At 41.2% G+C, this 22,845-nt stretch overlaps 1 protein-coding gene across 4 annotated transcripts in view; it reads right to left on the minus strand.

Annotated features, from left to right (window-relative positions):
* Positions 1-10,400: 10,400 nt before the first annotated feature.
* DCP1B (decapping mRNA 1B) overlaps positions 10,401-22,845 on the minus strand; it is a 35,591-nt gene continuing 23,146 nt past the window's right edge. For all 4 annotated transcript variants that reach the window (XM_081927019.1, XM_081927017.1, XM_081927018.1 and 1 more), the window contains 4 exons: positions 21,094-21,222; positions 17,563-18,408; positions 11,288-11,533; positions 10,401-10,544 (listed from right to left, as the gene is read on the minus strand). In XM_081927019.1, the coding sequence (XP_081783145.1) occupies positions 10,464-10,544; positions 11,288-11,533; positions 17,563-18,408; positions 21,094-21,222 (1,302 nt within the window). In that variant the 3' untranslated portion in view covers positions 10,401-10,463. The remainder of the gene's footprint in view (positions 10,545-11,287; positions 11,534-17,562; positions 18,409-21,093; positions 21,223-22,845) is intronic.

Here is a 22,845-nt window from a genome sequence, read left to right on the forward strand (position 1 = left end):
GTGCAACACAAGGCTTCCCTGAATCGGTTGGGTCTCTTCCTGATACCTCAAGGCTCACTAGGTCTTTGCAAAGGCCTTTAAGACAGTGTCTTCAGAGCACAGGAAAGGGTGCATATTATAGAAAGGGCCTGGGGCCCTCATCACAACCATCATCACTTCATCATGAGGGCTTTAATGGGGGGCAGGTGTCAGTCAGCAACTGATCTATGCTATGCAGGTTGAAATGGTTAAAGGGAAAATATGGTAAAATATAAGGAGAATTCCCTGGATGTTTGAGGCAAGTGCTCTTCGGTAATAGAATCTTAGCAGAGATTTAAAATCACAAAACATGCAGCAAAGTAAAGCATAGAAATATAGACTGTTTGACCTTTTAAATATCCCCTTCTAAGTTTCTTCCAAAGTTTCTGAAATATACTCAAAGTCGAGAGTGGATTTCATGGTCGTTCTTCAGCTCACAGTGGTGAGGAGGAATGGAAGTTCCCCCAGGATGTCTGCTTTATAGACATTATTTACATAATGGGCCCCATGTGATTGGCTAATTCCAGGATTCTCCTGTAGGCCAATCAGGTTGTGGATTTACTTCCACCTGGAGCTGGATTGGGTGGCTCCTGCAGACCAATCATACTGCTGCATTGTTCTAGGACCAATCAGACTGCTGCATTCTGAATCCTATTGTTCTAGGACCAATCAGACTGCTGCATTTTGGATCCTATTCAACTCAGTACATAATAGTTTCCCACTTCCCTTAGCATAGAAGGAGACCACACATTTGGCAAGTTAACAAATGATTTATTTACTCTTCAAAGGTCAGATTCATGTGCTTTTCCATAGAGCAGCAAGAAATGGCAGGCAGCATAACTTGGTTTCAAAATGGTAAATGCTTCTAAATTATTTGTATAGAAAGACAAAGATGGCTTGCTAAAGTCATACAATCTATACTTGGAGCATCCAGCTTAGACATCCTTGCCGGTACAGTTCACATAGTGGAAAGGAGGATGGTGGAAAGTGAAGAGGGTGGAAAACAAAGAATTTGGTACTCCTTCCTCCCAAGGTAAGGGTGTGTGACCTAGCTAAGCCTCGTAGGACAGCTTACTCTATGCTCTTAACCCCTTCATGCATAAATTAGAGCTAAGCATGTTGGTTATATGAGGCTGATTTATCCCAGTTTTATTATTTCAGTTCTTAACCACTGAGTAGATGTACACACTCCCTATCTGTCACTTCCTTTGATCTTGCTGTCAGATGCAGACCATTATCATAACTGCTTTTTTTGGCGGGCTCAGCCTCACCAGGCCTCAACATATGCAACCAGCCCAGTTTCCAAACCATTTCAGTCTTCTGATTTCATAAGGCTGTTAGCCTAAAATGCTGTCAGCTTTTAAAGTGACACATGACTCCACATCTTGCTGCTTCTGCAATAGACTAATGTGATTACACTTCTGTGGTTTGAAGGAGAATTGCTATTCTGTGCTGTCTCTGTGGTTGCACAAAAGACAGGATTCGTGTTGCTTACTAGTCCCTTGCTCATGCACTCATTTACAGTCCAGAGAAAATTAATTTTGAAAAATGGTGGTTGCTGCTTTGTACTTTGAAGGCTGTCTGAAAGGCTGAATGGAAGAGTAATGGTTCACAGCAGGAGGCTGAGTTAGTGGGAAGCATCAAGGGAGTCGCAATAGTCATCAGTGTGAAATCCCTCTCATTTAAGTTCGTCATCAGTCTTTTGGAAGGGAAAAGGAAAATGCATGTTAATGAAATTCAGACATGAGAAGAACTGAAAACACCATGCATAACAACAGAGAACAGGAAAGATAATACAAAAGGATTTAGGATATGATTAATCTAAATGTATGCATGTCTAAGCATCTCTGAAATTATCAGTCTGAGTACCTCTGAAACAAAGGAAACTCCAGCTGACTGCAGGTAAAAATGAAAATAATTTCTATACAATGGCATATGTATTAATTAGTTTGTTAGTGTGGCTTGAGGAGATTCAGGGGCTCTGTAGTGACAGCTTCTAAACTCCTCTGCTTAAAGAGTGAAATTATTTCACTAACTGAGAACCTTCTCCTGTTACCTAACACCACTGACCCAGGAAGTCAATCACACTTAGGAATGATTCACACATTACTTTATTTGAGGGGTATGTAAACACAAGAGATTTCTCAGGAGACAGATGAGGTGATCAGGCACTCCCATTTCTTTAAGAACTTGCCATAGTTTGCTGTGGTCGACACAGTCAAAGCCTTTTGCATAGTCAGTGAAGCAGAAGTAGATGTCTTTCTGGAACTCTCTAGCTTTTCCATAATCCAGCGCATGTTTGCAATTTGGTCTCTGGTTCCTCTGCCTCTCGTGTGGCTGTGAGGGCTGGTTTTGACCCACTGCATCCATTATGACCATTTATTTATTTTTTGCAAGTTTTGGGGGAAGAAAATAAGAAATGAAATAGAACCCTCTGGTAAAACAAGATATATTTACCATAACATATAACTTACTATTTTAAAACTCTTGGCTCATTTTTAAAAAAATTTATTGTTGTTTTCTGATAACTGTATGATTTTCCTCCAATTTATGAAACAAGCTTCTGTGAATTCATACCAATACCCATTGGTAGGTGCTTCCCCCACTATCATCTAAATTTAGATTTGCTTAAGCAGTCCAGGATAAGGCAAGCATTTTCTCACCCGAAGCATTTTCAGCTGAGGATATCCATTGTTATTCTTAGCAGCAGCAGCAGGATGCCCAGAGAGCAAAAAGTGGGAGGGGGAGGGGAAAACACCAAGCACAGATCTGAGAGAGTAAAGCAGCATTTTCCATCATTAACAGAATTTTTAATATTTTTTTTTAAATAGAGCAGATGTTTCATTTTTCTCTCTCCCTTTTTTGTAGGGTAAATGTCAGCTTCCTCCCTGCTTTCCCCCATCACATGCTGTTAGACAGATTCTCTCCTCTCCCTCCCTGCTGAATCATTTGCTCCCCTTATCTAACAGCCATGCAAAGTGCTAAACCTAATCTTTTCACTTCACGTCAACATAACTAAAAAAGAATTTGATTGCTAAGGGAGAATGCATTAAAAAAAGAACGTAAGGGAAAGAGATTAAGATTCACTATATGGGAGTAAAATAGATCCTGGGAGAGAGAGAATGAAATTGTGTTTACTTAGTGTTTCCGGGCCTGGCATAAGGGCAAGTGAGGAGCGTTTTGTGTCATGGAAGAGCCGTATTGGGCAGCATCTAAATGTTGTGAATAAGATGAGTAATAAGCAATTAATGTATTGTGATTTATGCTTACTCCTGTGGAGATGCCTGTGGGATTTTCTGCTTCAGCAGCCATCTGCCTCAGCTGCAATCTTATGTACGCTTACTCGGGAGTAAGCCCCATTGAACACACATGCTGAAGAAGCATTCATCTGTGATCAAGTTCCAGGAGTCTCTCCCCTCAGTTACCAAGGTACTTTTGCATTCACAGTGCACGGCTTTTCTTGGTGTGCAGCTGTGAGAGCTGAAGATGTGGAAGTTGAAAAATGAGGAAGCTAAACATGTTAGGGGGGTATGTGTTTATTAAGCACTTAAATGACAAGCAATGCCAGGGACGGTGCATAAGGGTGCGATGCACTCAGTTTCCATACCTAGCACAAAATGCCCAAATAATACTAAACCCCCTCCTTCTTTAGGGCCAGAATCTCCTCTTTTTCACATTTATCTTCCTGTTTCATTTCATCCTTGTAAATACTGTACTGTTGAAGTATCACTGTGTCAATTTCTGATGAGTCAGATACTGTTTATGTAAACCACTTGTAATTTTTCTCATCTGACAATCTCTCAGGGCTGGAAGGAGTCCTTTGGTTGCCTTTAAATATTTCATTCAATAATGTAATGTAATCATTTATGATAAATTGTATTCTAAGAGAAGGGTATCTTGGGGTACAGCTAAACCTGTGGATTTTGCCTCTATTTGGTGACCATTTGCTACTTGTATGATAGGTCAATTATGGGGATGGCAAGTCCCAATGAAATACGTCTTTATTTTGTATTAATAACATTAGTTTAGTTTTTTCCTGTATCAGGTTCTGGATCACTGTGTAGTCTCTTGAGAATGTACTTTGAGCTAACAGCTGTGAACCCAGGGGAAGTGTTACACTTCTTTTATCTATTTTTTTAAAAAATTATTTCATATTTCTTACTGAACTATTTTAACTTCATGATAAAGTTTTGATTTTTTTTTAAAGCAATCTTTTACCCTACGTTCCTTCTTCTACAGACAATGCAAAACAGTTAGTCTGGAGTCCCAACTCAGAGAATAGTGGCATTTTATAATGGATGTAAAGATAGAAGTATTCTGTTTTAAAGATAGTCAGGTCCTGCTTTTACATTTGAGCCCAACACTTGCACTTATGAGCCTATTGATGTCAGCACTATGGGGACAAGACTCACAGCAGTGTACCTGTAATTTGGCGACCTTGCAAAGGATTTGACCTTGCTCCTCAAAGCTATGGAGTGCACACTCTCAGCACAATCCGTGTTCAATATTTCATCAATGAAAATATATTTACAATTTTCCTCCCCCATCCCCCAACATGAGGGAAAAAGAGAGAACTTCAACTAAGTATCAGAGACAGTGGAGATCCAGTTAAGTGTGCCAGTCCAGGTAAATATTAACACTTTATTAATCCCTTTGGGCTTTACTCACTATACTCCTCTGACTTCTAATCAGAGCTTTCAAATTGACCAGATCAATCATAAGACTGGACTGAGTTTGAATTAGACTATCTATAAACCCTCCGAGAAAGCTCAATTGGCTGGCAACTTAATTTGCAGGACAATACAAAATACTCTGGCAAAAGGAAATGAGCAGAGCACCCTACGCATTGCAGAACACACTGAACGCAACTGCCAATCTGACTGACTTCCCTTTGACTCCACTAAGTCACCTGCCTGAAGAAGAAACTTCTGCAGAGTATTTTTCTGCTTGGTGCTGTAGAATTCATCCCCAATATAAATCAGATTTTTTGCAGCCACACAGCAATAGATTTGTCTCATTCGACGGTATTGTTCAGACAATCATTAGATCAGCATATATTTCAGTATATCTGTTATACCAGTGAGCTCACTGTACTAGAGAGAGCTGCAGGTTTGTGACCTGATCAGTATTGCCAAGTCTCCTAAAATCTCTATCTGTAGCCCACTGGCCTTTAGTTTATCTGAAGGCTTTGTGTGCTGCCTCAGTTTACCTAGTTTAGTCTGTCGGGCCCTAGTATGGGAGACTCTGTGAGCCTATGTTGCAGCTGCTATTAATTCGGAGGAGAGATGGAGAAGGATGGGCAAGGAACCTGCAGGCCCCAAAGAACAAGTTTTGTGCCTGCCCTGTGATATTTTTCTAAACAGAGAGAGAACAGTGAATCATCACTGTAAGAACTTAGCAGAATCAGGTCTAAAGGGCTGAGCAAGAAGGCGCTCAAGGGCAGAGGAAAACTGGAGCTGCTGAACTTCTTGCAGTTCCTTGCTGGCTGGGACAAACACAAGCCAAGGTCTTTGTCAGACACTGTATTTTTAGTCAGATATGTGGGTGTGGGTGGTTATTCTGGGTTGTTGTTTTTTTAAAAAAACCCTATCTATACCCCTCAGATGTAAGCCTGCAAACACTGAAACACTAATAGTATATGGTTTCAGGAGTTGTTCTGTTTCCTCTATGAAACAGAGCAACTTCCACTGACCAACTATAGTGAATTATAACAAATGTAAAAGGTTGTTATTTCTCAAAAAATATTAGGCAGTGCAATTTTTTAACTATTTGGCGTGCAGCTCCTGGCTCAGAACCAAGAACATACTCAGGAAAAGGCACATCAGCATTCCTTCCTCTCAATCTCCAGTCACACTTTCTATTTTCCATCAAGTCCCTTATTAGTTTAGTCAGCTGCCAGTTTTCATACATGACCCATCTTTTTCTGGATGGGGCAATGTCTGCTTTGAAGGAAAATGTTCACATAGATTTACTCATCTTCTTCTTTTGAGCCCCATTGAAATGCCCTTAAAGGATTGGAGCAGTTTTTTTGCTGTGCATTTGAAAAACATGGAATCATAAGGTTAGAAACCCACTGAAGCACCCAAGGATGATGTTAATATGAATGTGAGCCAGAGGTTTCTTCTGCACTTCTGATTGTTGAAGCCTGCAATGTGCTGTGCAGTTGACTGACAGGGCTTGAAGTGTGCTATGTATAGGGCTTCACAGTGCTTTGCAAGACCTGACAATCAGCAGATCACAGGTGCCTTGTGTGTTGTGCCTTTACACACATGGTTTGATTTTACAAACTATGCAGGCAAAAATGGGTCCCCTGACATCATGGTGATGTCAGACAAATGGCAGGTGTGCAGCACCACCCACCTGTCAAATTAGGCCTAGTCGTCCTGTGCACATGTATGCATTGGACTATGGCATAGAGTGACAGCTTTAAGCTCAGCTTGCTTGGGCAATGTCAAGCAGTATCCAGATGTTTCATAACGAACCCCCTTTTTTCCCTGCCACTGACTGAAAACCACTCTGCTTGCTAAATCTGAAAATCCACAAGAATAAAAAGCGTTACCTGTCTACCCTGGTGTATTGTACAAAATGGATATTACAGCCTGACAACTTCTAAGCTACTTTACATCTGCAGAGGAGCCAAGATGCCAGAGCAACCCAGCGCTGATCCATTTTATGCACAAATAATAATCTTGATAGAACGCTGATCTGCAGAATTACAAAAGGTGTTTAAAACTCTGATCTTCCTTGTTCACTCTCAAAGGCTGTGTTCAGTAAGGGAATGAAGAATAAATCAAGGAGAATGCAATAATGGCTGAAAACAGACAAGCTTTATCCAGCAGAGAGCTCCTGCTTGCATAATTTAGACAGGCAACCCCCTACAACAAGGCTTTCACTATAAATAAATTCAGATTTACTTGTTTGTTTCAGCCATTGGGCACAGGAACAAAAAAGTACATATTTAAGATTTGAACAGCAAAATGTTAAAACCAGGACACGGCATGATGGATGATAAATAAAATCAAACTCAGTAGACTAAAAAAATAGGGTCTTAAGGAAATAATAGATTGATGCCAAATGAAAATAATTAACTTGTCAAACCAGGTCAACCTGAATAACAATAGATAATGTGTATTCAGAAATGTATTTGCATGATCTGGCCACAGCAAGATCACTACTTCTGAATCATTCAGAATTTGCTAAGATCTTGTTAAGGAAGGTTGGAACAACCCCTAGTGGAGCATAGGGTGTCTGTGCACACCATACAATCAACTTATTTATTTGGTACACTTACACTTAACCCTTCCTCTAAGACACTCATTCAGTGAGATAGATTTCATAAATTACCATATTTTCTGTTCTATAAGACTCACTTTTTCTCTCCTAAAAAGTAAGGGGAAATGTGTGTGCGTCTTATGGAGCGAATGCAGGCTGCACAGCTATCCCAGAAGCCAGGAACAGCAAGAGGGATCGCTGCTTTCGCTGCGCAGTGATCCCTCTTGCTGTTCTGGCTTCTGGGATTCAGAATATTTTTTTTCTTATTTTCCTCCTCCAAAAACTAGGTGCGTTTTATGGTCTAGTGCGTCTTATGGAGCGAAAAATACGGTACCACATATACAATTTAAAGTGTACTTTTAAATTCTTACCTTGTTTATTTTCTTTACATCTATGTGAGGATTTAAACATTGAAGTTGACAGCCGTCAAGAAATCAAGAGGTGCTTGCATTTGAATTCAGATGTCCTTGTGCAAAATCCAGAATCCGTATGATTGGAAGCAGAAAAATAGTGAGTAAATTGCACTAGCCAAAACACCATAAAGCAAACACTTAAAGCCCTTAAGCCTGCTTTCAGAATGTATATTTGAATTGTAAATATACTGACATAAATGACATTAAAATCAGAGATGCTGCTTTAATACTTCACTGACATTTCAGTGCCATCCTCATAGTTTAATGCATACACAGCCTCACAGGAAATGCAACGGATACTAAATGTGAGAACCAAGACATTAAGCAAATAAACTTTCCCAGATCATGCCTGTCAACCCAAGCAGCAAAATCCCATCATCTGAAATTAGATTAATTTCATGCTACCAGACTTCCCAGTTTTGAAAACCTGACAACCAACTTCCTTGGCAAGCATAGAAATGTGTTGGGCCCAAGACTGCAGATGGGGTCCAATTCCAAGAGAAATAGAGAAGGGTTAGATGGGCAGAAGACTGGCTGTAAGCAAGGCAATCTGCTTTGCAACTCAGTGTAGCAAGTTGCTCAGCTGGAGGTGTTAGCTTGGAAGGAAAGGTTTTATAGTGGATGGTGTGAGTCCACTGGCTTGAGAAGTCAGCTGAAGAACGGAAGAGATTCAACAAGCTATATATAGAGGAGTGGGATATTATGGGAGCCTGCAGGTCACTCGACTTTCTGGCTTTGCTGTAGCAGGTCCCAGAACCTCAGAAGCAGCTTCTGGCTGGATCAAAGCACCCCTTAGTTCCTTCCTCATGACAAATTACTGGCATTAAACCTCTGGCCAAATCACCCAAGACCCAGCCAAGGTCCTTGCCTTCATAGAATCATAGCGTTGGAAGGGACCATTAGGGTCATTTAGTCCAACCCCCTGAAATACTTGGTCCAACATGGGGCTTGAACCCACAACCCTGAGATGAAAAATCTCATGCTGTATCAATGTCCTTCAGAGTCTTGCTTCATTACCTCTCCACTTTTGTAACCCCCAAAATGCCTAGGACTTTGCCAGCTCCACGACCCTCAGCCATCCAAGGTCTCCTGCTGCTTCAAACCATTCTGCTTTTTCTCCCTTTCTTGTCTGAAGCTGTATTCTAGAAACCTGTTGTGATGCTAATGGTCTTACATGACAAAATCAGGTGCATAATCCTGTTTGACAGATCTAAACTAAAAAGGCCACACTTCACCTCACCTTTTCATGCAATTCTAGTGCCTTGCACTAAATTACAGAACATCTTGTGCATTGTGCTGTACTTAAAATCTAACACATTTTTTAGGAAAGTTAGATTCAAACTTGAAAACCATAAAACCGTAAGGTTTTCAATTCCAAAATCTTTTAGCCTCTGTGATAATAAGATGAATCCAACACATAATCTGTGTAAATACATTTTATTTTCTTTACAAATGGGTAATTGAAACTACTGTCCATCTTCTGATTGAACAACACAGTGGAAATGAAACTATTCATTCATTCACATTGCTAGTTTTAACAAAATGCTTAAAAGTAATGCAGTCATCCCGGAGAAAAGCACACAGAAGTTATCACAGTCTAATGAAGGCCTATATCTACATCAAAGGGGGAAAACAGCTAGAAAGAAAAGACTCTATAAAGAGTTATAATGTAATCATCTACTCCTTGCTATGAATGTTCTGGTCACAAAATAGAAAAATATTTGCTTACAAAATGAGGTTTTGTTTTTTGTTTTTTAAAAAGAGGAAAACCGCCTCTTTCCTACATAGTAGTCTGCATGCAGAGAACTTGGGGTGTGTTGCAGGGAACAAGAAAGGAAATGGAATGCAGAATCCTATCAAATTCTTGGCATAGACAAGTCGTTTTGCAGCGGCTGACTCTTGATCGCAGACCCTTCCTGCGTTATCTTTTTCACACAACTCTGGCATGTAAGGGGAAATTGTAACATGAGAAACCAGTCTCCTGCGGGCAAGTGACATTCCTTCCGAAGGATAATGACAGCCTCTGTTGTGGTTTTTCTTTTGGAGGGGTGGTGGTCAGTAGAACTGGAGGTGGTATGGATATCCACGGCATACGCATTCACTTCTTTGCCATCAAACAGGTTTAAAAACAAAACAAAAAACCAACGTACAGATTGTGTGAACAGAGACAGTAGAGGGATGGATGTCCAAATCACTGGCAATGATGACCACAATGTTATTTTTAGCTCTTTGAAAAGCTATCTGCTTTCCCTAGCCACAGCTTTCACAAGAGCTTCAAAGTTTTCTACTATAGTCCAAGCCTGCCACCTGGTGGCCGCCAGCAAGTACCATCCTTTGTAAACAATGTAGAGTAGTAACTTCCACCTATGGTAACTAATGATTCCAGCAAAGTACCTTGGCAACTAATCTCTAATATTCTTCTTTTAAGAAACACAAAAAACAGATGTATTATTGAAGAGAAAATATAAATCTTTATACATGCTGGTATCCAGCCTACATAAGAAAAACACTATAAAGGTATCTTAAGTCTGTTGTCATACTGTAACTTCACCCTACCCTCTGAAAGGCACTATCCGTTCCCACCCACTCATTCCTCAGCAGAGCACAGACTTGCCAGCGAGCATCATTTAAAGCTATGCAGAAAGCCCCAAATCCCTTGTTTTGTTTGACGGTTATTTTAAAAAGTCAAGTTCAGTTCAGTTATTTTAAAAAGTCAAGTTCAGGATATGAGATGCATTTTAATTTAAAAAAAACGAAGTTTCACATGGGTTTTTTCAGTGCTGCTTTTCTCACGCTGACAAGGTACGCATCATAGATGATGTTTAGGAAGTTGTCGTCATTCTGAAGGGGGAAAGGCATATACTTTGTTAATAATATGAATTTTAAAACCACAGAGAAATTAAAACTCCACATTTTTTGAACCATTGTGTTCATTAATGAACTGGGAAATGCAAATTTAGATCCTATGAAGCCCACTGAGTGGTCTTGAGCATGCCACCCACTGTCATCCTAATTATTCTCCTGGGTTTTTGCTAAGGCTAAAATGTTGTTCTATGCAACTTGGAGCAAAGGCAGGATAAAACTACTTCTACAGTCAGTGGTAGCTCTAAGCAGGATCCTCACTGCTGGCTGTCAGAATGAAGAACATTGGGCACAGATCAGCAACTCCCAATTGACTGCAGTGCATAGGGAGCTGATTTGTTGCATCTAACCTGTTTCAGACCTTGCGAGAAACTAGAGCTGCTGTCAATGGTCTGGGCTGTAGCTACTGACAAGACAGCTGCAAACCGGGGGCTGTTTTTTTCCAGGGCACACAGATGCCTAATTGTAGACTTACAATATGGTAAGTCTTATTTTCATAATAACTAAACTGGACCATCAGCCAACTTAGCAAAATGGAGAAGTAACCTGGGTCACAAAACAAAACAAAACACTCAGTTGAGGATTATCTACACAACAATGCTGTATGCTTACTGGTGACAATTCATTCCAACTCTCCGCTTGCTCTCATCTCCTAGGGTGACAGATGCAAATAGTTTTTAAGAGAGGACAAGGGCAGATGAGAAATGTAATGGACGCTTTACCTGGATCAGATGTAGTAACGTTTCCTGTAGTTGTAGCTTTGTCAGTGAGCTGCTGTTTGTAACAGCTGCTTCTGGGTTCTGCACAGACAGGCTGTTAGTGGAACTAGAAACAGCTTCTTGGTTCACGACGGGCAGCCATCCACCTTCACTTGGCTTTGGCGGTGCTGGGGCAGACTGACTGAACACCATTGGGGACATCAGTAGTGAAGGAGCTACAGTAGCAGGAATTCGCTGCGGTGAGATGACCTGCTCATCACACACAAGGACATCACATTAAATTACACGTCAACCACAGCTATACAAAGGAATCTGAGGTGGCATTAAAAAACTATCTGGCAAGCAGCTTACTGCCTTTCTGGAAGGTGAACTCAACCCTGCTGGAGCTGGCAGTCATCCTAGCAAGGCAGAAAAATATTCCTGGGTTGAGGGTGATAGGGTCACTTCCAATTTGATGTGCCACCAAGCATAGAGTTGAGGTGGCTCTTGCAGTCCAGAGAACCTAGATAGCCATTGTGAAGATAGTGAGATGGCGCCAAGGGAATGGACCCAGAGCCAAAGAAACCACCCGAATGGAGAAAGGCTACTTCTTGGAAACTGAATCATTCAGACATAGGTTAGATGTAAGAGGGTGGGCAGCTAGAATTCAGAAAAGCCTGAACAGTTTCTCAACCAGACGGGCCAAAATAGATTCAGGGTTGCAGAACCCATGTGTCAGAACTGGGTTGTTGTTGCACCCTGACAGAAAAATTATGCTAGTTGTGGCTTCTGTTGTCACAGCAGTGGTATGACCTGCCAGCCCTAAATGGCCTAAAAGCTATGCTTGGGGTATGTATGTATGTATGTATGTATGTGGCAAATTTTTGCATGCAGATCTGAAATTGGCCAACTAATTCTTTGGGTGGAGGGCAGCCCTTTAAGTCAGGAGGCTTGTCAGGTTCTGCATGAAAAAAGACCCCTTATTTATTTGTATACACATATTGTGTGTTCCCCCCCGCCCGATGGTATTCAAGGCAGCTTACAGTTAAAAACAAGAACTGCACAAAACAGAAAATTCAATCATCAAAACACAATGAAACATTGATAGAATTAAAATTATTAACATATATGAAATCTGTTTAAAACATACCAATAATTACAATAAAAACAGCATGGAACCAGCCCTTTAATTAAAATTTGTACCCAGATTCACCCTCCCTACCCTGATGTTTCTCTTCTAATGATTCCATGAGGTTTTTATTTGTTTATACAAGACATTATCTGCTCATGTAAAGCCAAGTGAGGCTTTAAGCAGGGCCTGCGCTACAAATCGGTGAAAGGCTGCTGCACTAATGCCTTCAGTTGCTTGAGTTCAAGATTCCAACATTAAAGCTAAATTAAATAGATGCTGGAAGAAAGGAAGAAGAGATGGTACACTGATGAACCAGTTGTTGAATCTCGTCTTTGCTAAGCAGGGTGATTAATTAGAAACCATTAATTCATTTTATCTAATGGCTGGGAGAGCTATATATCACCTGTAGTTATACATTTTGGCAGCCCCATACATTATGAACAAGCAGCCTGTTTTGAAGAGCAGATTGCATATTGCTCCACATTACCATGGTCAGCAAGGTCTAAGGCTTCCGTCTCTAAGGCGGAGTCTAATCCCACACACGTGTATAGCAGATTTGCAGGCTTTTGTTGACAATGGCCATGCTTTTAAAGGAAAGTAATACTTGTATGCAGCTTAAATAGCTGGATAAGCCTCTCTTCTCTGCCCCAAGGCAGATATTTCAGAATGTTATTTTTAGGGAATTCCCTCAAGGCCTAGGCATTAATTATGCTTGAAGAGACTAACAGACATGGAATGAAACACTTTATTATAACAACTTGGGCTGGAGGCAGGTAATAATTTTAAAGAAACTGGAAATAGCATACATGCATAACTCAGATGCAGATGTAATGTTCCTGTTCCCCCCAAAATTAGACAGCCTTCCCCAGCAAAGGAGACTTCCTTGTTTGTTAAATGGGCTTTCCTATGATGTCTAATGCAGGAAAATGTGGTTTAAGTACTCCTTGTAGACCAGGCTCAAATCTGTGATGTTCTTCCCACAGGAATTTGATTGACCACTGTGAGGAACAGGATGCTGGACCAAATAGGGCTTTTCTTATATTCTTACAACTAAGGAAATATCTGCAGCTGGGCATGATAGGAAGGAGGTGTGCTTCAGCCCATCCTTATTTCTACTCCAACAAACCATATTTATTGGTAATTGGGAAGGTCACATTTGAATACAGCCATAGGTTTTGATTAAAAGGACCCCTTGTCTGCATGGAAAGCACTCTTTTTCCCCACAAGTGGAGGTGTTGTTTGACTTCCCTGACCCACAGGAGTCACTGGGTATAAGTGGCTGCAACAAGAAAAGGGAGGAAAGCCCCATTGCACAGACAAAACTCCAATGGTTCTTTGGGTCCAAACCATAGTCCTGCTGTCTGACTCTAAACTGGTTTTTTATCAGAGCATTCCACAAGCAGGAATTCTACATTTAAACCACCTACTTTCAAGATCTTCCTCCAATTTTCTGCCCTTTCCTCTTATTTTGGTTGCACCTCTTACCTCTTTACAATTAATGCAGCTTTGGGAATGCTTTCCTATCAACTTTTTTTTGGTGAAAAATCATTTTCTCTGTGCATAGTGGAAACGGACTGCCTAGGTACGCTCTTTGAGCAGCTCAGACTTGATCAAGATTGTGTTTTCTTTGGGTTGATTCAAGTACCACTGTGTTCTGCTTTTTCTAATTGCTTTCGTAACAAGTATTTCCCCTCCACTGAACCTTATACTGCAGATTACAGCTTTGAAGCCAGATGGAGATGCATCACAAGCCAAATCGAAATGAGACCAATAATATGCCGAGTCCACTGCTGAGGAAGTACAAACTGCAGATTCCAGTTACTGAAGGAACTTATGGCGAATCCTTTAAATACACATTTGTTCAGTCCCACCACCAATATTCAAGATGTTGTCTAGGTGGCAAGATGCACCCAGCAGACCCTATAAAACTTGGTCCACTTGAAAGTCAGGGGGAGCAGATAAAACGCCAAAAAGCAATTCTAGGGAACAGACTTTTGGGTGAGTTTATTATTAGGTTCTGCTTTGATTCGCTTTGCCTGAGCATCTGCATGTGTGACTGCGCCAATACTATTTGACTGAAATGTCTGTCCTTAGTTATGGTGACAAATAAGTCTTCAGCTGGCAGCAATACACTATAGTATCATCCGGAAGTCTTTACAAACTTAAATATTTCTGTAGAATAGACACAGGTGATACTGCCAAAGTCTGAAGCAAGAACTTCCTCATTTAGAAATTTTAGGCCAAACTTCTCTGAAGTTTGAGCTTGCTTGCTATTGGCTCAGCATACCAGCAGCAGCCCTTTCTACCACTGTAGCTGTAGCCTTCATTAAGCAGCTTCTGTACTTTTACAGTTCTATAGTAGAATGTGACAAAGAGACAAAACCTAACATATAAGCTATATAAAGAGACCTAAGAAATGGCACCCAGGAAACATGGCAACCACAATGTAAGCTGGCAGTTAGGTTAGTGGCTGAGGAAAGCTGTCTTTGCATGTGAAAAAGTTATGGCTGGCAAGCAGCGGCACACAGGAAAAAGCTTTAAAACCCAGTGGGTTTCAAGCTTCAAGGGAGCACTTAGGCCTGGGACAAGAGAACTAGCAACTGGGGGTAGTGTTCATGCCGGTGAAGAAATCTGCTGACATATGTTGTGAAAGGATGGCATAATGAAATTGGCTGTCTGGGGTAATTTTAAAAATTAACCTCTGTTCCTGCTGCTGTCTCCATCAAAACTGATGGCTCTTCAATGAAAATGTGAGCCCCTGGGAAATCTGAACTCCTGGTCCATTTGTGTTTGACACCCATTTTTAAATCTCAAACCCTTAACACAACCACAAAATAAAGACCTGAGCAAGGCCTATGGAGACAGCCACAGGCTCAGAACTTAGTTATGCCCATTATACTATAGAGCCAATTAAATTTGCTGCAGTTGGCAAGACATGCTTTCTTTCCCCAATAAACTGGTGTCACTGGGGGCAGGTTTAGCCTCCACCAAGTAGTTTCCTGAGGATATTGCTTTATTTTCTCCTGTGTAAGTGAATGGCCCCTATCAACATCTGTAAGAAAACATTAAGAGCTGCACTATGGGATACTGTATTGGTGGAAATAAAACCTGTTTTCCAACCCTGGGCAACCCAGCCCAGAAAGTACCTCCCCTGCAATGCACAGACAATCTCTCAGTTCCATCACAATATACAGTGCAATAAAACATTATCTTCCTATGGATAGACTTTGCTGTCCACATTCTGAATAACATCAGCAAGCTGATTAAAGTATCACATCATGAAGCCATTATCAAATTCTATCCCAAATGGATGTTTTTCCATTTCATTTTAGTCCAAATGTCATAAGCATCATCCTCAGACACAGGGTCAATGAATCATCAAATTCCAACTTTTCTTGTTTTGACACATCCTGCACTTTCACACTTTCTATTAGTTCAAATTATAGAGCCTAACAATAAGCTCAATTTCCAGTTTTATTTAATAGTGTGCTTGGCTGCAGTCTATGGAGGAGAGGCTGGAGGAAATGGCAGACTGCACAACAAAAGCAGCAGCCAAAAGCCAAGCCCCCACAGCTGCACAGATCCCATTTGCCCAAGTGAGGGATTTCCAAGGATTATTAAAGGGATCATTTAACTTTGGAAGTGGTGGCAGTGATTTGTATTATAATTTAGAAATGCCTTTTCTTGGATGCAGCTTGACAACAGCAAAATATGCTAGTATATCTGAAAAACCCTTTATAAACAAATCAAGAAATCAAGTGCTGAAGGTCAATGGGAAAGCAAAACTATATTCCATAGGGACACAGCTATGGAAACCTAGATTCACTTGGGATCAGTAGTATCAGTGGATGTGCAGGCAAGGGATCTTTAGCCTAGTTGCCTATCCCAGCTGTATTCCTCCTTACCACCCTTTGCCATTAGGCTTCACTCAAATGTTGGCATAAGGAGAAATAGCTAACATGCAGTTGGGTGGAGTCCCAGGTAGCATTGATGCAAAGATGGAAATTACCTGTGACCCAATATCTATGTGCAATTTGTCCAATTTCTGCTTTTCTTCCATCATAGTTTGGAAGCGAAAAGATTGCAGAAACTGAGTGAATTATTTATCCATTCCTGCAAGTTTGCACCTAGTTCATGTCTTACTTCCTATACATGGTGGTAAGCACATATCCCAAGAATAAGGCTCACACTCTACCCTATTCGCGAATGTCTGAAATGACTCTAACAATATTCAGAAGTATCTCCAGTGAACACACAGGGCTCTCACAAATGCACAGGAGCAGTGCCATGCTTGCAATGGGATCTCCTTTTGGAAATGAATGGGGAAACTCTTGTGCGAATGGCATCTTCATATACCTATCAGAGCTCCTGTGCACACAAATACTTGCTGGATGTTAACTTTCAGTTCCTGCAATAAGAGACAAGTTCTCAGAGGCAAAAGCAAGCAATACCTCTGCCTTCATGCATATAAAGCAAACTGTCTCAAATAAGCCATCCAAGGAACTGAGTGGACCAGCAATCCTTCATTATAGCTCTGAAAAGCCATTACAGTCATACCTTGGAAGTCAAATGGAATCCGTTCCAGAAGTCTGTTCAGCTTCCAAAATGTTCAAAAACCAAACTGTGGCATCCAAAAATAGTTTGCAAACTGGAACAGTCACTTTGCAGTGTTTGGGAGCCAAAATGTTCGAGAACTAAGCTGTTCAAAAACCAAGGTACGACTGTACTAGCTATGGTCTAACAATGCAGAGGACATTCAGGTACAAAATGTCCACTTGCCCCCCTTGAAAAGGCATGCCCCACTTCAAGGACTTTTGAACCTGGGGATGAGGATGACTTGACATGAGGTTCACCCACAAAGGTAAAAGGTTTTTGATTTGTTGGGACATTTACTGGTGAATGGAAGCTGCACACACAAAAAACACTCGGGATTTTTCAAATCTACATGCTTGAAAAAACTCAAGCTTAAGCCCAAAGGGTTGTTAAAATGAACTAAGGAGCAGTGTTTGGACACCACTAGTATGGACCATGAACTAGCATACAGTTCCCCAATGCTAGAACTGAGAGGTATACTTTTGGTTTTTGAATGTTGAAAGTAGAAGAACAAGCAGCCTGTTGATCCAAGGTTCTCGGACTCTAGGCTCTATCAAATCTATTGCTGGTTTACCTGAAAAAGAGGAGGCTGCTTTTCTGTGCTTGAAGCTTTGTCCATCCAGGAATCCAGAGGTTTTAGGGTGGTGCTGCTCTGAGTAACCACGGGAAACTTGGCTGCCAAGGTTGGCCGACTGGATACATGCAACTGCTGCTCCTGTTGGACTATCTGAAGTTTCTTTAATAACTCTTGTGGTGAAATTACTCCAGAATTTCCAGATTGGTTCCCAGAGAGAGGAAGGGACTGTCCGGGAAGCTTGGATTGTTCTTTACCAAGGGCTGGAGGCCCCAAAGTCTGACCTGGGAGAGAGCCATTGAAATACATGAGATGAGGCTGTGTCACATTCTTTACCTGGGCTCCTGAGGAGACAGCAGGAGCCCTGCTGAAGACTGATGCAGCAGAACTCACTGGTCCTACATTGCTGGGCTCCATTTTTGTCATTTGTCCTGACTGGCTTTGGAGCTGTTGCAGCAGGCTACGTGTGCTGGCGGCATCTTGGACTGGATGAGATGTCCGAATGCCATGAGAAGCCACAGGCTGGAAGAGTCCCGTTAAAACCTCCCCTACCGAAGGGATGCTGCCGTTCTCACACATCCGGTTCTCAGGGAGTTCGGAGACTGGGTGAAGCTCTGCTCCACGTACCATCAGTTTCTGAATGGCCGGGCAAAGCTGCTTCTCTGCTGTGGGCGAGTGTCTTCCAGGTTCCTCATAGGACAGAGAGCGCACCACCCCTTGCCTCAGAGGAAAGTTTTCTTGGTGAAGTTTTTGTGACTGCTCTGAGGTATCTTGGTATTTGTTAGACTTTTCCTGCTTTCCAAAGAGCGTTGTGAGAGATAAGTGTTGTGGTTCAGGGTCTATGTTCTGGTGGGGGAGCGGGGAGGAGAAAAGAAAGCCAGTTTAATTCAGAAAAATAAAGGCAAAATAAAGGTTTGGCTAGCAGCATCAAAGGAAGAGAGAGAACAGCAGATGCCACTGTACATTCTCCGAAAGCTGAACAAATGGCTTTTCTACAAACAATTGGTAAGATCACAGACGTTCTGTTTGTGGCAGAAGCATGAGTTTAGAACCAGTTGGTGGGAAGATGGTTGGTGAGGACAGTTATAAGGAGAGAAGTGGTGGACAGGGGACAGCTCCTCCTATATGCTGCTTCTTCAGCACACACCACACTTTCCTGACGCTGCCTCACAGCTTGCTCCAGTAAGTGTTGGGTCTCTCCCTCCCTCCTTTCATCATCACTCAGCAGCAGAACCTCTTCAACTCCAGTGAACTGTCTCGCAAACTACCATTTATTTTATTTACTGTATGATTCTTTATCTGAGTGTAGCAAAGGGTGTAAAATTACACAGCACTGCACAAAAGGTCACAATACAGTGGCACCTTGGTTTCCAAATGTCTCCATTGATGAACGTTTGGGTTTCGAACACCATAAACCCGGAAGTAAATGCTTCCATTTTCGAACATGACTTGGAAGTCAAACGGCTTCTACTGAGTGTATATGTTATTTTTCTCTATTAAATTTGCAGACCGCCCTTTGCACCTCAGTTTTCGAAAGTTTCAGGACTCAAACGCTCTTCCAGAACGGATTATGTTCGAAAACCAAGGTAACCACTGTATAGCAGAGCTTATCTACCTGTTTGCTGACTGTATGTACTAAATTATTATTAACAACTCACACCTGGTATATGAAGCTTCATTTCAACAGTTTTCTTGCATCTTTATGTGGGTGGAGGAAACGGGTTGAATTTAGTTTTGTTTAATTTACTTTTTATTTCTATGGCTAGAATCATTTTGGTCCAATTTCGCATCTTAGCTTTACAAAGCAATATACCTAGAGTACAGCCTGAAGATATATGAGGTCACCACCTTACTGAAGCTAAGCAGGTCTGGGCCTGCTCAGTGCTTGGATGGGTGACTCTTGGCAGCCATATGCACAATGCATGGAGTTCCACGGCAGAAGAAAGATGGGACATAAATGTAAGAAATTAAATTTAAACAAAAGAGTTCATACTCTGGATTTCTTAACAGTTAACTGATCTGGCTCAGTAATCAAGAGCACACACCCTTGTTTAAGAATGTAAGGTGCTTTGGTAGGGATCAGACCAAGATCAAACTTTTCCAATATTTGTTAAAAGAATCCTACAAATCAAGAGGCAAGAGGTGTCCTGCTGATGGAGCACAGTCTTCCTTCTACCTATCTCTGAAATATTGCACACAAACAGCGCTGTGTGTTGTTTCCTGATTAAGGGCATAAAATTGGACAGCACAGATCTGTCAGCTTTGAACACGATGTGTGATTATGAGCTGTATCTTAGTCCTCCCAGCCCAGTGTTCATGAATATCGTACACTTTGCAATAGGCTATAAAATATCATTCCTATGTAAACAGAATTGCATTACAAAATTCCATTAAAATTGCATCCATTGTAAGAAGAATTGAAAGGTTTTAAGAAGCAAAGGGGTACTATGAAAGGCAAGCATAACTCCTAATGCCAACACAGGGAAAAAGCAATCACAAGAAGCCTACAGGTGCTCTTATTAATGCTTTGGATTCAAAGACTGTAAATCATAAACAGTCACTACTGAAGGAGTTTTAAGAGCAGCAACAGAAATGGTGCTCCTCTCAAAATACTAAAGGGGGAAAAAGAGGGCAGCATCAAACACAAAGGTGGGGGGGGGGGAGAAAATATAATTTTATTAAATGATAAAATGCCCTTATAAACTAGTGAAATGCTTGATGCATATCAGTTCTTCACTAAACTGCATTGGGCATTTTGTTGTCTTATAAGATGAGTATGTTTTTCAGGGGCACTGAAAGAACAACAACAGCCAAACAAACTATAATACAAATTGTTATATAACATAATCACCATGCCCCTGAATTATATGCATTATGTTACATAGCCTCGTTCTCAAGGGGCTTTCTGTCCTAAATTTCAAATGGAATACTACCAGACTGCTGAGGGTAACTAAGCTACTGACTGAAGTAGTGGTGGTAAAGTTTTGTTTCTTTTTGGGGAAAAAACACCCACTTTAACAGTAAGCCCATTCCTCACCCCAAAATTAATTGATTTCACCTGTCCCCCAAAGTTGTTGATGTTCCCTCTTTCTTTAGGGGATGAATAGTCCTGTGAAGGGGGTGAGGTGATATTTGGCCTAGCATGGCCAAAGGCTGCCCATGCCTCTCTGTTCAGCCATTCCAATAATACAATCTTTGCTTTAAGAACGCTGTTTATTTTGTAGTAATTGTTTTCTGAAAGCTGTGTGCTTTACTGATGCATACAGTCAAATATACTTGAGCCCTCATCCAGACTTATTTAAAAATGAGTTCCAAAAAGCAGCGTGACTACCTGTGGTAAAGATACACACCACCACACCAGGGTAATGAAATTGTGGATCATGGCTGGGTTGAGAGCAAAACTGGATGCGATGTCAGAGGTTCACCCAGCAAGGTAATCTTTTTTTATTGCACAGAAAGGCTCCTAACACAGACTCATAAGCCTTCTAAACTAAGAAGCTTAGGGTTAAGAAAGTAAATACAATAGCATACCTGGACTTGTTGAGGAATACACTGGTGCTGAGTTTCACTAGGCTTCACTGGGATTGGTTTGATCAAGTTGGGGTTGTCATATATAGCAGAAGAACTGGTTATCTGTTTTGGCTCTGAGCACATTTTACACTGCAACACACAAACAAAAATAATGCTGCATTAATTCTTTTTATAGAAAGCAATTTTTATTTTCAATCTCTCCCTCACCGTGAAAAAAAGAATACAGTACAGTTAAACTTGAGAAGAGAAAACAGAACTGACAAATTGACAAATGTCCATGAGGATCAAGGGTACCTGAAGGAAAGACAATTGGATTTTCTTGGAACATGAGCCACATGCAATATAAGTGCAGGAAATATCCATACGAGGGATTTTATACAGATCATCTTCCATTCTAATCGTCTCTTCACTCTGCTCTTAACCTATATTTCATGCAGACTAAAGGCTAGACTTAGATTTAAAAGGGTAAAAGACATTAGAAAAACAAAACAAAAACAGCAGTGGCTTCAGGTTATCCAGATAGCACATGACATTTGATATAACAGTGGATTTTTGTCCCTGACAAGGCTCTTGAGACATCAAACATATTCAAAATCATAATAAAAGAAATGTAACATAATAAAATAGTAGAATAGCAAAGGGGGGAAAAACCCCGGAATCATACCCACCAGTAAAATTCAACAGAATAAAACATAGTTAAAAACCAGCTACAGTAGACTGGGCAAATTAAAAACAACCACTTGGACCACAAAAGAAATTATGCTGGCACTGGCAAACTTCTCAGTTCCATCAGAATCTGGTATGGCTGGGCAACCTCAGGTGGTAGAGGATCAGGAGAAAGAAGAAGGGGGGGGCTTGTAGGTTGGTGCCCAGGAATGGAAGATGGAGGTCCTCTCCTTGTGACTCCAGATGTAGCACTGGGGCGGGGGAGAGATGTGTTGCAGAGTCCCATTGGGGAGTGAGAAGGACCCTTACCAGCCAGGGGGAGGGGCTGAGCAGGAGGACTCAGTGGGGAAGATGGAGTCACAAGGGCAAGACACAGTCTTATCACAGAGAAGAAGGCAGCACCTCTGTAGGTGGGATCAGACACACCCGCCCAGGCTAAGCACATATCTGAATGCAGTATCAGGAGGTGAGAGTGTATTGAGAGTGATCTCACCCCGCTTCATATTTAAAAGCTAGGCACGAGTGGTGTGACAACCGTAGGACATCTCTGTTGCTTCTGTTCACTTTTGCATCTCTTGCCTTCCACATGTACTTTGGAATCATGACTTCTGGACTAATTGCCTGCTGCTGAGCCTGCACCATTATTAGTATGAATAACTATCTTTTCTTTGGAAGCTGCTTTAGACCATCGGTCCATCTAGCTCACAATTGTGTGCATTGACTAGCAGCAGCTGTACAGGATTTCAGATGGAAGACATTGACACCAGCAAGGAAGGGAGTGTATCTAGCTTCAGGTTAGACTGGTGGATAATATTTATTTATTTATTTGAATTATAAATACTTTATACTTTCATTTGCTGTTCTACTAAACATCACTAGAGAATGTGAAGTGATAAAAAGCACAAGCTAAATAATAATACAAAAGTTAAAAAAATGAAAAGCAGTTATCACAACTGAAACAAGCAGCAGCAGCAATAATCAGTACAACAGCAATTGAGAAAACCAGCAATGGACTTCATGTTTCTTTGCTTAGTGATTATCCCAAACTGCAGTGCAAAGATGGTCTATGCGGGATACAAAAGCTGA

The sequence above is a fragment of the Podarcis melisellensis genome (assembly GCF_964234715.1).
Source record: "Podarcis melisellensis genome assembly, chromosome: 10".
Taxonomy (NCBI): domain Eukaryota; kingdom Metazoa; phylum Chordata; class Lepidosauria; order Squamata; family Lacertidae; genus Podarcis; species Podarcis melisellensis.